This window comes from Diadema antillarum, unplaced genomic scaffold (genome assembly GCF_040938485.1).
Source record: "Diadema antillarum isolate AM-2024a unplaced genomic scaffold, OU_Dant_1.0 seq00000320_RagTag, whole genome shotgun sequence".
Lineage (NCBI taxonomy): Eukaryota > Metazoa > Echinodermata > Echinoidea > Diadematoida > Diadematidae > Diadema > Diadema antillarum.
The window spans coordinates 1,060,870-1,075,225 of NW_027271339.1; the positions used below are offsets into that span (position 1 = coordinate 1,060,870).

At 41.0% G+C, this 14,356-nt stretch overlaps 1 protein-coding gene across 4 annotated transcripts in view; it reads right to left on the reverse strand.

The window, feature by feature from the left end:
- Positions 1 to 14,356, reverse strand: part of LOC139730519 (uncharacterized) — a 312,627-nt gene that overhangs the window by 191,627 nt on the left and 106,644 nt on the right. For all 4 annotated transcript variants that reach the window (XM_071641366.1, XM_071641365.1, XM_071641368.1 and 1 more), the window contains one exon: positions 7,191 to 7,317. In XM_071641366.1, the coding sequence (XP_071497467.1) occupies positions 7,191 to 7,317 (127 nt within the window). The remainder of the gene's footprint in view (positions 1 to 7,190; positions 7,318 to 14,356) is intronic.

The window sequence follows — 14,356 nt, forward strand, 5'->3', positions numbered from 1 at the left end:
AAGGATAAACAAACTTTTGGACCAACGTTTCTTAGTTTGACATTGTTTATTTCTTAGTAGGAAAGCGAGTGATAATTAAAAACAAAAAACAAAAAAACACAGAAGGAACCTAGAATATTCAAGGCAACTAAATGAGACTAAGTTAGTATGTTTGTTTGTTTTGTTTTGTTTTGTTTGTTTGTTTTTTGTTGTTTGCTGTTGGTTTTTTTTTTTGGGGGGGGGAGGGCATTTTCATAGTACCCCACGTAATGTTTGCTGATGTGAAAATAATATTCCGGAACACGCAAATTTATTTCTTCGTTTCGTTTAATTTCTTGTGTGCACAGTATTTGTAATTCCCTAAAGAATTTAAAAAAAAAAATCGTATTCTGATGATTTATGTCGAATTCGAAACACGCAAAATCCCTGTGCTGATCAAGATTGTTTTTCTTTCTGAAAATACAATAGGGGTTCGTCAATGCACTAATTGCAGCATTAAATTCTGAAAAAAAAAAATTGTTAATCTGAAAACGATTTGTCATTCGTTTTCAGATTGACTTTATTCTTTAATGGCTTAAAGAACCTTCAGAATAAAGAGTTTTCAGAGAACCTTAAACAGTAGTCAACATTTTTTCCCCCTATCTTCAATCGAACAATGGGCGGGACAACTCACAATCCCTATAGAATGGAGAAGAAGGCAAATAAGTTATCGTTTACTTTTTTTTTAATCGGTTAGTACAGACATTTCAGATAAGAAATAGCCTCATTTGAGGCAAGATAAATGACAGAAATAAAGAATCATAACGTTTGTTATCCTGGCTGGGTCTTCGCCCTGCCCTGGGGCTTCGACTTGAGGTATCTTTAATTAAACATCCTTTCCGTGTTCACTCCCCAGGCCCAGACAGTTTATGGCCTCCACAAATGCGCCAGTACGCACGGTTTCTTTCGTTTAATTCATAGTGTAGTCTCTTTCTCATCTGCCCCCTCCCCCTTCCCCAAGTCTGGCACCTTGCCATCGCAGGATGTTTTCTTGGTAAAGTGGGTGTTTTTAAATACTCTGGACTGCGCGTTACTGACTTTTTTCAATTCTATCTGTATTACGTCGAGTCTATGTAACTATGTGTACACGTGGAGCATGCTGCGCACATGCAGCGAGTCACCACCAAAGATGTATGTGTGTAGAGTTCTGTGCATGGTCACCACTCGACTTACCTGCAGGTACGGCATTACCGCGAACAGAAAAACGGCAGACAGTTTCTTCTGCTTCTCTTACTGTCAACATATATCACTCGTCTTCGTCACCACAGAACATATTTTGACACACATTGTAATGGAATATAGACGAATTTTCTTCGATAGCGATGAGTGTTGGTATGCAATAGGATTTCTTCAAATAAGTGTTTGAAAGTTGTTTATCGCTTTGTTTTACTTAGTTGTTATCTTTATGTTCAGTAGATCTCTCCAAGCATTTGGCAAGATATTTTAATGCTTGCCGATAATCTGGTTTTCTCTACAAATATTTTTTCCTTATCTCATGATGTTTGACATTTTAATATCATTGGGGATCAAATCCCAGAAATACTACTACACATAATTACTGGTATACAACATCCCTTTGGCATTTGCATAGATGTTATACTAAGTTGTGTGTGTGTGCGTGTGTGTGTGTGTGTGTGTGTGTCCGAACGTTCATGTTTTTTGCGTTGGCTTTCACTTTATTATGATTTATTTATTTATTTATTTTTTTTTGCAGGCTGACTTATCACAAGGGCAACATTAGTTAAGACATGTACGCAGTGTTTCTTATAGCACAACGATGTAGTGTTCGTTTGATATAAGATGAAAAGAAAGAAAGATATAATATAAAAGACACATAATATAAGAAAGAAAGAAAGAAAGACACATAATATAAGAAAGAAAGAAAGAAAGAAAGACACATAATATAAGAAAGAAAAAGAAAAAAAGAAAGAAAGAAAGACACATCTCACTCGCTCTTATTTCCAACCTCATTTAATTATAAAATTATTGGCGAAATACAAACACAAGCACACACACAAGCACACACTCAAGCACACACACAAAACACACACTCATGCAGACACACAAGCAATCTCACAATTGTAAACCGTGATCAAACTCAAATAATCGACCAGTAGGCACTTTTTTCTGTCTCAGTTCAGATGTGTACATTTTTAATCTGTAATTCAACAGAGATTGTACATTGGAAGCATTGCAATGAATCGACGAAATGAATAAAACATCATTTACAAACATTTTCATTAAAAAAAAAAGAATACACATGCGATCATGCAATGTCACAAAGTCTGAAAAAACTAGAAATATCACCTAAGGTGATTAATACCCCCGCCCCGTGACGACAGTCTTACCCAAGGAATGATCTTTCCTTGATCTTCTGCCATTTAAATGCCGTTACCATGGCAACGCAGCTTCCGACAAGTCCGAAAAATATGTCTTGCATATCTTCCCACCAAGACTATTGTGTGTGCCACATTTCATAACCTTTTGTCAAAAACTGAGGAAGTAGTTCAATCCACAAGATCTTTCCTTGACCTTCCGCCATTAATATGCCGTTACCATGGCAACGCAGCTTCCGACACGTCCAAAAAATATGTCTTGCACATCTTCCCACCAAGACCAATGTGTGTGCCACATTTCATGAGCTTCAGTCGAATACAGAGGAAGTAGTTCAATCCGCAAGATCTTTCCTTGATCTTCTGCCATTTATATGCCATTGCCATGGCAACGCAGCTTCCGACACATCCGAAAAATATGTCTTCCACATCTTCCCACCAAGATCAAGGTGTGTGCCACATTTCATAAGCTTTGGTCAAAAAACTGAGGAAGTAGTTAAATCCGCAAGATCTTTCCTTGATCTTCTGCCATTAATATGCCGTTACCGTGGCAACGTACTTTCGGGTACTGTCAAAAAATGCGTCTTGCACATCTACAACCAAAGGCACACATCTGTACCAAGTTTCATGGAAATTGGGCAAAAACTGAGGAAGTAGTTTGCAACACAAAATTTTCCATCATTTTGGCTCATAATATGTGAGCTGTTACCATGGCAACATACTTTTTGTCACTGTCAAGAAATGTGTCATGCTGACCTATATCCAAAGACAAACATTCAATATGAATTCCATGAGAATTGGAAAAACACTGATGAAGCAGTTTTGCCATGAAGCATTTTGCCCTATATTTTACCAATAACATGCCGTTACCATGGCAACGCACTTTTTGCCACTGCGGAAATATGTGTCTTGCACATTAACATATTCAGATGAACATCTGTACCTAAATTCATAAAAATTGATCAAAAACTGTGGGAGGAGTTCGCGACGCAAGATTTGTACCCATTTTTGCCCATAATATGCCGTTACCATGGCAACATACTTTTGGGTACTGTCAAAAAATACGTCTTGCACATCTACAACCCAAGGCACACATCTGTGCAAAGTTTTATGGGAATCGGTTGAAAACTGAGGAAGTAGTTCGCGACGCAAGATTTGCAACGGACCGACCGCCCGACCGCCCGACCGACCGCCCGCCCGCCCGCCCGACCGTCCGCTGATTCCTGTATACCCCCTTCAAACTTCGTTTGGCGGGGGTATAAAAACAACTTCAGTGGTGGGAGTGGTCGATGGTGCTGTCGGTGAAAAAGATCGAAGAGAGTCCTTAGTGGCCAGACGCTTTGCCCTCGCGCTCCATCACGACAGGGATGACTTTGTACAGATGGTCGATGTACCGGTTACACAGTGGTGTCATCATCTCTTGCACCCAGAACCGCTTGATGCCTTCGGAGAGTTCGCCCAGAGTTGTTGGACGCACGTGTTGTCGCAGGAAGGTCTTAAGCTGGTGCCACACCATCTCGATAGGGTTGAGATCGGGACTCTCAGCAGGCGTCTTCCACCAAGTCACTCTATTTTCCAGGAACCACTGCTTGGCGAGATTCGAGCAATGCTTGGGGTCGTTGTCTTGTTGTAGATGGTGGTGATCAGGGTACACCTCCCTGATGAATGGGAGGAGCGTGTCGTTCAGGATACTCTGGACGTAGAAGGTGGAGTCCATGATACCACTGAAGACGAGAAGATTGGTTGGGCCACGCCTCGATATCCCCGCCCACACGTGAAGTTTCCCGGGGTGCTTTAGGGTAGCCCTCATGGGACAGTCGCGACCTTCCTTGGTAAAGCAGATGCTCCCGTTGCTGTTCAGTTGAATTGTTGATTCATCTGTAAAGATGACGTCATCAAAGGATTCGTTCGATGCCTGCAGCTCCCGGCAGAAGTCCAGTCTCTTTGCTCTATTCGCAATGCGAACCATTTGGCAGTATCGCGCCTTGCAACTTCTCCAGCCCAGTTGTCGACGCAACCGCTTTAGAGTTGTAACCGAGGCTTCGACTTTGGCGACATCCTTGAGGATACGCTGAAGATCGACTGCCGTCAGTTCGTCGTCGTTTTCGTATAATTGGTCTATTAGCTTGAGGAATGGATCCAGCTTTGATGGCTTGCGTGTCGGTGGCTTGGATGGAATTCGTCCGGTCTTCTGATACCTCGACAGGAAGTGAGAGACAGACTCACGAGTCACTGTCACATCTTTGGCCTGGAGCACTTTCACTATCTCCGTTGGCTTCAGTCCCTGTGTAGCTATATATACTACATGTCGTCGAACAGACTCAGACATTCGACCCATTCGTCTATGCTGAATGCTATCAACAAAAACGGAATGAACGCTAAAAGACCAATTGATGCGAAGCAGAATATCGAAGCAATGATAAACTTTGTCTAATGTCCGTGTCACTTTATATACTCTTGCTCTCTTCAGCCACAGAAAGGGCCGGGTTCTGATTGGACATCTTTATAACATGATGCAAGAGCGGTGTTTTAAGATAATGGCGAAAAATTTACATCGTTTATTGCTGACGTGAAGTCGTTTCAAGGGGACTCACGCACACCCCCCTCCCCCCCCCCCCCCCCCCCGCTTTTCTCCCTTTTCAAGTGATGCCGACTAGTTTGGGTGACAATGCATGCTATTAAGCCAGCTGCAATGGGAAGAGTGATCAATGGGCATGTTGATCACCACACGTGGGCGGATTAATCTAAACAATGCTTAAACAATGCAGACATTGAACAGTTCACCAAAGCTGAATTATAGCTCACTAAACGGCGGCATGAACTCATGATGATAATTGGACTTAAGTTCAGAGCCGAACGTTCGCTCCTTCATTACTCTTGAATAAGAAAGAATACCCTGTGTTCAAAGTTGGCTTGGGCGGGAAGCAGTTCACTTAACAAGCATGAAGAGTATTGTTTCATTGTCTTGTCATTATCTCGCTAGGTTGGGGGAGGGGGGAGGGGGACTCGTCAATCACCCGAGCAAAACATTTCCAGTTAAGTTGGGCTATATATTGAGTCACAATGTGGCTGTCGTTGTCAAAGGAAGGAATACCACTGACATGCTGTTCACTACCCATCAAATCCAAGAGAAATGCAAGGAGCAACAAATGCCTAAATAAATATGCTGTATTTGTTGATTTCACTAAGGCATTCGACAGTGTTAACTGACCAGCATTCTGGAAGATCTTTGAAAAACCATGCTGCCAAATTTGCCTGCATATCATTACGGATAACTCCGTAAGTCTCTCATCTGGTTTTACTATACATCCACCTAACCGCAACTGCGATTTGAGTAACATCCTCTGCTGCTTTCTCTGCTCAAAATGCCCCAATGTGGCTTACATTGGGCAAACCAGCACTAAATTCAGAGCAAGATTCAACAACCACAGGTACACAATTAGACAACATCGCACTGGTTTCCCTGTAGCTGAACATTTCCATGAAGCAGACCACTCTCTGCGGGACCTCAAGATCTGCCTCTTTGGAGGTGGATATGAAACAGCAGACGAAAGAAAACTCGCTGAACTACATGCTATAATGCTTAATAGAAGCTTTCAGGTTGGACTTAATTGAGAACTCTCGTGGCTTGACGAGTACAACTTTTATAAGCAGTAACAATTCAGAAGTATTCAACACTATCGTTATAAGGTTATAAGGCCTTATTTTTCTCAACAATTTGTCCAGTACAGACACCAATAATTAGACTGCCCATATGCAGTTTTAAGCCTTACACAAATATTTAATAGCCTCCTGCTAACACTTTCACTTACATGTACATGCTTAAAATCAATTTGCATACAAAGCATACAAATGACTGCAAGTGCGCATGCTAATACCACACACGTGTTGCCAGAAACATTCTTATGACTACCACTTGTGTATATATATATATAGAGAGAGAGAGAGAGAATAAAGTCATCTTGTTTATCTTCATAATCATTCCTGTTGACCCTGAAGAAGATGCATGTATGCGTCGAAAATTTGGTTTGAATAAATAGCACTGTTGGACGAAAATGCATTAGTACTCTACTCCGTCATCTTTTCTATACATTGTATATATATATGTGTGTTTTATATATTTATAACACTGTTGAGATTTCACGTATTGGCTCCACGAAGAAATGAAGATACAAACTGGTAATGCATTTTTGGCCTATAAAGCATGAGTATATTAGATTCAAATTTTCGGCATCCTACACTGTATGCCTTCTTTAGGAGCCTTGACAAGATTGTATTAGCTGAAATACACACATGCGGGAACTCTGCTCGTAGGTTGACATGTGAATGTGTGGGTATGAGATGAGTTGTCGTACGCCTACTTGATGGGGTATACATGTTTTATATTTTCTGCATCCAAACAGTAATGAATCTCACTAGTGAGTATTTTTTTCAAAAGCTTCATATTCCCATTTGGATATTAGGTTAATTCTTTGGCACAGTAAATATACCGGCAATATTGCTAAGATCAGACTGTGATATCACAAGTTATACTTTGAATTTGAAATTCATTTTGTTTATTTTGGGAGGATGCTTTTCTGAGTTGAGATCAAAACAGAAGTTTATAATTTATTGAGGTTTCTATGTCTACTCTATGGCTTATTCTCATTTGCCCTGCATGTTCATTTTATGTCTTGTCTTCTGCAACATATTAATGTAGTGATTTTGTTATTTCTATTGCATTATGTCTGAAAATGTTTCCTTTGCTGTTGTTTGATTAACTTCAATACAGTGATGATGACAAAAATATACATAATGTACATTGTACACTTTTGAATCCGGAAAATGTTGAATTCATACCTGAATAAATTTGGACAGGAGGCTGGTGGGAGTCCATTCTCACACATGTACTGAGAGAAGATGGAAAGGCTCATTGTTGTACAGGGGGAACACCGTCTGGCAAACTCTGCAAGCAGGTAGGATTGCTCTATTGGCAAAAGAGACATAACAGACATAAGGAAACTATGAAGCTGATGAATATCTACTTAAGATGAATGCATTATCAAGTATTGTGAACTGTGATTATTATCAAACATTCAGCATTTAGTATAAGACTAAAACAGTAAAATATAAACAAGTGGGGACATTGCATACTTACATACTTTGTTGCCCTATTAGTGCCAATACAATTACTGCTTTGAGAAATGGGAAAATAAATAATCCCCAACTTTTAGCCCATTACTTTCACAGATATCAAGAAACATTATTCAAACCCAGACAATTAAGGACACATTTTAAGCAATGATTAATAACTGTCAAAACATGGAATCTATATAATCAGTAAGATCACACCTTGGTAATGAAAATGTCAAGCAAAGCTGACTTAACAACTTCTTGACACTATATGCATGTCCTTTCACAAGGCTTGTTGACATAATGACCAAATGACTTATCAGCCAAGCACTAAGGAAGGCAGTGTTTAAAGTGCACCAATATTGACCCAGGAAATCAAATCTATGTACATGTACAGCTAGATAACACAAAAAACAGCCATAGTTCACCATGATAGCCCCTGAAACTGACAGTACATCAATAAATCCGATCATATCTCTATACCAATTTGGCACTTGTGCTCTGCACATTTTAAGGATGTTCCTCAGTTTGGAAAAAAAAAATTGTTGTATTTGCGTAACCCGCCCGACCCTAAAAATTCCGCCGACCCCATGTTTTTTTATTATTTTTTTTTGCTATCGATATCAAATATCTTGTTGATTGCGATCACGATCGCATTGGAAGTGGAAACGGCTCTGAGGATATCAGATGTACGAGGGAGAGATCTAGCGCATGGCATAAGCCTCGCTTGACCAGTACGTCATCTGTTTCCAACACGGACGTGTACTCTAACAAGATTTATTCAGTGTATACATGTACTTAGCATTCAGACTGCAATGTATTGTGCACAGTTTTGCCATAGGTTTCTTGTGTGGAGAACTTACACGAATCTGTATATGTGAGACTGTAATAGAGATCGCCGTGTTGGATGAAAAGATCGTACATATGGGTCAATTTGCATCTATCTTATCTAAGTCAAAATAGTAAAATATGAAGTGAAAACATTCAGGATAGGGATTTCAACATCTTTAAATTCTGTGAAGGGGTATAATTCCAGTAATATCGGCCTCATAAATGATTTGTAGAATAGATGAACACAGCACATTCGGTACAGCAGTTGTAACTGTTTACTGAGCTGAGCACGAGTTTTACACGTAAAATGCAGGTAGCAAAAAAAAAAAAAAAAAAAAAAAATCCGCCCGACCGACCCTTTTTGAAAATCTCATGTTACGCCAATACAACTTTTTTTTTTTTGGCCGTATGTTTGTGCCCATCCTTGCTGCACAGGTTGGTCAGTGATGAGCTGAGCTGAGATACTAGTAGATTGAGCTAGAGTGTAGTGCGTATGTATGGACATCCGACAGCTTCCCACCGCAGCCGCGCTGGGTGGCCTCGCTCGGCCCGCGTGCCAACTATACGTATTACCCACTACGCACAGTTCAGCGGTCTGAGCCGCATATTACATGGTAATGGCAGCACAGCACTGATCGATGGAATTGAAGCTTGGAAGTGGAACTGAGCTGTTTCCATTTTCATTCCGTATATCTGTTTTGTGACATGCAGTTCATTATCTGTTTGTCAACATGATCAAGTCGGGCACTATATTAGTCTACTAGACTAGGTATTAAAAAAACAACAACAAAAATACAAAACATATTGCACACTTTTTAATCTTTCAGTTTAACAGCTAAAAACTATCTGAGTATCTTTGTGAAAATATAAGTTATATCTAAACCTGTCATTAATATTTTTTTATTTTTGGTTACAAAACACAAGGGCACGAAAGCTATTACCAGACATGTATTTAGCACTTTTACTGTTCAGATATAATTTTGATTACCAAATTTTGTGTAAAAAGAGACCCGGGGTTTCTTGCGCTCACCTGAGTACCGCAAGTTCACCTTTCACGCAGTCACTAATCTAAATTATTCACAGCTCTACCAAAATTTGACCATTCACAGCTCTACCAAAATTTGCCAGGCATTCTCAAGTAGAAGAGGAAAATATACTATAGGGGCCCCAATATTTTAATATTCCTTAATTTTGGGGATTGGGGTCTCCCTGGGGCCCCATGGGTGGGGCATGGTGCCCATTTGAATAAATTGAGATCCTAACCCCCTAGGGATACTACCTGCCAAGTTTGGTGAAAATCAGTCATGTGGTTCTCAAGAAGAAGATGAAAATGTACCATTTAGGCCCCATTAGGACCCCTTCCCACCCCCTCCCCTGGGTCCCGAGGGGGGGGGGGGGGCACCCCTGATTCTGCCATGAACAAACTTGAAACTACAGTCATCAATGTACTAACTCATAGTATTAACTTTGATAGCTCTACCACTTCTGATTCTAGAGAAGAAGATTTTTAAAAGATTTCTTAATTTGGGGGTTTAGGCCCCCTGGGGCCCCCCTGGGTAGGGCATGGTGTCCATTTGAAGAAATTGAGATCCTAACCCTCTAGGGATACTACCTGTCAAGTTTGGTGAGAATCAGTCATGGGGTTCTCAAGAAGAAGATGAAAATGTATAATTTAGGCCCCATTAGGACTCCTTCCCATCCCCCTCCCCTGGGTCCCAAGGGGGGCACTCATGATTCCGCCATGAACAAACTTGAACTACAGTCATCAATGTACTAACTCATAGTATTAACTTAGCTCTACTACTTCTGGCCAGCACAAAAATGAGCATACGAACCACCCATTTTTATTGTGTTTCTGCAATAAGTAACCTTCTTCTACAATTTTGTCAAGTTTCATGAAAATTACATGGATTTTGAATGTCCAGCATGAGATTCTTGAACCCACCCGATCAAGCCATCCCTGGATAGGTTTATGACCAAATCTTGAGGTCTTACAATGATTTCCGCAGCATGGGAGCGCTGCTAGCACAGAGACGAGCACACGAACCACTCATTTTACCAACTTATCTGCATTAAGTAGCCCTCCATCTACAATCTTGTCAAGTTTCATAAAAATCACATTTTGTTTGTTTGATTGTTCATTTCCATCTGAGAAGATGGCTGGATAGCCCATATTCAGCTACGTTAAAGCTGGTCTTCCATGGGGTCCAGTTGGATGTGAGGTGGGACCACTTCACCGCGTTAGACACCCTGCTCTTTGCGATGAATAAATGAAGCGGGATCTTTTACGTGCATGAGTTGTTACTCTCTCATACACGGGACCTCCATTCTATGTCCTATCCTTGGGACAGAGTGTTTTGCCTCTTGCTAGAAGGGACGGTATGCTTACACACAACATTGCTCAGTCCAGACTCGGGTTCGAACCCGGGCCGCATGATTGTGAGGCAGATGCACTACTGACTGAGCCAACTCACCGCCCATGAGTTCAAAACTTTCAAATTCAAAACATGAGTTTTGATTGTACAGCATAAGTTTTTTTAACCTTCTCCTTTAGACCTACCAAACAGAAAATGTTCCCGACAAGGATTTGAGAGATTTTGGTGGTTTCTGCCGAGTGAGGGCGCAGCTTGCTCAAGAATGAGAGTGTAAACCCCAACTTTAAAACTTTTTCCTCATTTTGGGTACCTTTCTCTACAATTCTTGCAAATTTGGAGAAAATAAAACGGATTTTGAAAGAATTATGGGGATTTGAATTTGCCATTGCAGATTTTGTTGCCTATCATGGACTTGATCCAGTAACGCTATCATTTTGGTACTGGACTGCAGAATGTCATATGCGTCAAAGTCCCGTAGAAGAAAAAGAAGCCCACGAACCTGTGGTTTTATTAGCATATTTGGGTTTTCGATGAGTCAAAGTTATGGTTTGGAGAGTTTGAAGAAAATGACATGGACTTCACTTTAACTGAGGAACATCCGTAAGTTCTGCTCTGCAAGAGCAGTTATAGATATGTGCCTATTCTAGTTATACACATGTATACGTTTTTGCAAATAACAGCGAGATTCCATGTCGACAAGGTAAGCTGATCATGCATACACATTACATGTCACTAGTGTTCAAGACTTACATGTATTTGGACAAAGATATTAACTGATTGAAAGAATTGGTTAATTGTCTAGTCTACTTAAAGTCATTTTTGTTTTTGTACACTCTTTCAATTTACATTTAAATCCAGGGGTCATGCCTAACTTTTTTTTTCTTAACTAGCCAGGATGACTAGTTAGATTCAATTCTGGCTAGTCCGCATAATTTTTGACTAGCCTACAGAAATTTTTGACTAGTCCATCTTGTTTTTTAATCGCACAGAGATTTGTCAATTTTGGGAAGGCCCAAGTACTTTTCAATAATTAAATCACACATAGAGCTTGTGAAGCCAATCAGATGGGGAGGGGGGATCTGTACCAGCCCTTGACTTGCAGGAAGATGGAGAAACTCTTTCTGAGACAGAGGGAGATGGTAGGAGGGGACACATAGTATTGGAGGTTGTGCAACTGAATGCCTATCTAGACCCACTTGGAATGAAGTTGCTGGATCCGAGAACATTGGCTTGGGTGTTTTTCTTTTGTTTTAAATTATAGGAAAGCCAAAAAAGATATATCAGGTATACATTTAGTGGCCACTACAAATGCTAAGCAAGAGACCCAGGGTCTCGCGCTTACCTGAGTATCGCAACTTTACCTCCCATGCATTCAAAAAGAAGATGAAAGTGTACAATTTAAGCCCGCATTTGGATCGCCCATCCCCCCCCCCCCCATGACTCCAAGGGGGGGGGGGGGGGCACCCCTGGATCTGACATTCACAAACTTGGAACTACAGTCATCAATGTACAAACTCATGGTATTATTAAACTTCACTCATCACTTCTATTTCTAGAGAAGATTTGTTAATATTCCTTAATTGGGGGGGGGGGGGTGAGGGAGGATTGGGTCCCCTATAGGGGCCCCAAAGGGGAGCATGGCGCCCAGTTGAACAAACTGAGATCCAAACCCCCTAGAAATGCTACCTGCTAAGTTTGGTGAAAATTCATAGAGGGGTTTTCAAGAAGAATATGAACAGGCACAATTTAAGTCCCCATCTGGACCCATCCCACCCCTCTCCCCTGGGTCCCAATGGGAACACCCCTGATTCCGCCATGAACAAACTTGAAACAAAAGTCATTGATACATTAACTCATAGTATTAACTAAGACTACAGTCATCAATGTACTAACTCATAGTATCAATTTAGCTCCATCACTTCTTGTTCTAGAGAAGAAGATTTTTTAACCCATTGAGGACGGAGTTCCGAGTATACTCGGGCAGGACGGTGTCTATGGGAAATACGTGTTGTAGCAAAATCAGTCCGTCCTCAACGGGTTAAGATTCCTTAATTTTGGAGGTTTCGGCCCCCTGGGGCCCCCTAGGTAGGGCATGGTGCCAATCTGAACAAATTGAGATCACATTCCCCTCTGGATGCTACCTGCCAAGTTTAGGTAAAAATGGATGATGCACGCCGCATGCCGAACGAAGAGCGATCACAATAGTTCATTCAAGCCTTTGGCTCACGTGAGCTAAAAACTTAACAAGAAATGTTGCTATGGCGTCTAATATGTCTCCACAATATTGTATCATTCTCCCATAGTTCTGTAGTACATCTTGACAGTATCAGACAACAGTTTCACATGATTCGTAAAAACCTTTGGAATAACGAACCTTGTCTCCTATTCAGATTAAGGAACTTTCAGCATGATGAACTTCATTTCATTTGCAGTTTACAAACCTTCAGAAAATAAGGCTACATGTGTTAGGATTAACAAACCCTTTTCTATTTTTAGATTAATGAACAAAAAAACAAAACACTTGCAGCAGACCTGTTTACTCAACAAAATGAAAGCAATGGATTGACAAATAAATTGCAATAGATAAACTCTTCGCACACTTTCCTTGATTTTAATACAACCATGCTATTTTTCCACAATTTGATTTACATGTGACTGCTGTCTGTTCAGTTTGACCCCATTTTAGGACAAGGTCACAGAAAGAGTTGGGTTGGAGGAATCACATTTCCTTTTTTTCCTTTTGCAGGGAAGTGTGATGAAGCTCACACAAGCGCATGGCACCACGCGGTCCAACAATTTGATCTAAAAGATCTATTAGGAGAAGATGGTGTTGTGTACACACAGGGGAGTGAAATAAGGTAGCACAATACTACAGAACTCAATGGATTGGACTTGAAATTTAAGCCCCCGTTCCACTATCACGATCTGCACCCCGATCTGTCCTGATCTAGCAGATCGGAAGAGAGCGGCAAAAGCATACGGGGATCGGAAGCATCGTAGCAGCAGCGTGTGGAGGTCGGGGTTGGAGTGGGCATTTTTTCAGATCGGGAAGAAATTTTGAACCGGTTCAAAATTTCTTCCCGATCTCCCTGATCAAAATTGACCTATTTTTAATTGTACGGCAAGCGGGGAGAGCGTAGTGACAGCATATATGCAGCGGGGAGAGCGTAGTGACGGCGTAAACGCAGCGGGATGAGCGTAACAAGGTCTTTCTGAGCGTAGTAACATCGGCACAAGAACGGGAAGTAATTTTAGCTGTAATTTTCGACGAAAAAGAAGAGATGAAGAAAAAGAAGAGAAGAAAGCAGCGAAGCAGCTACCCAAAAGGGAAGAAAGAGAGACTGCACGAAATGCTGACAGAGGAGGAGGAGGACATAGCAGAATTTTGAAGAATATGAAATCATCTACAACTGGAGGAAGACGGACTATAAAAGCAAGGACATTAAGAAAGAGCCTTGGAAAAATCAGCACGTCTTTGTTTGTAATAATGCATTGCTGCAAAAGAACCGTGAGTTGAGGAGCCTCTTCGAGGTCCACAGTATATTTCTTCGGTTCTGCATGCTAATAAGTTGACTGACTGCAGATCGACAGTCGAATCGGGGTACATCGGGGCACATCGGGCACTTTTCAGCCCTCTGAACGGGGTAACAGCGTGATAAGATCGTATAGATCATTCAGAGCGTAGAT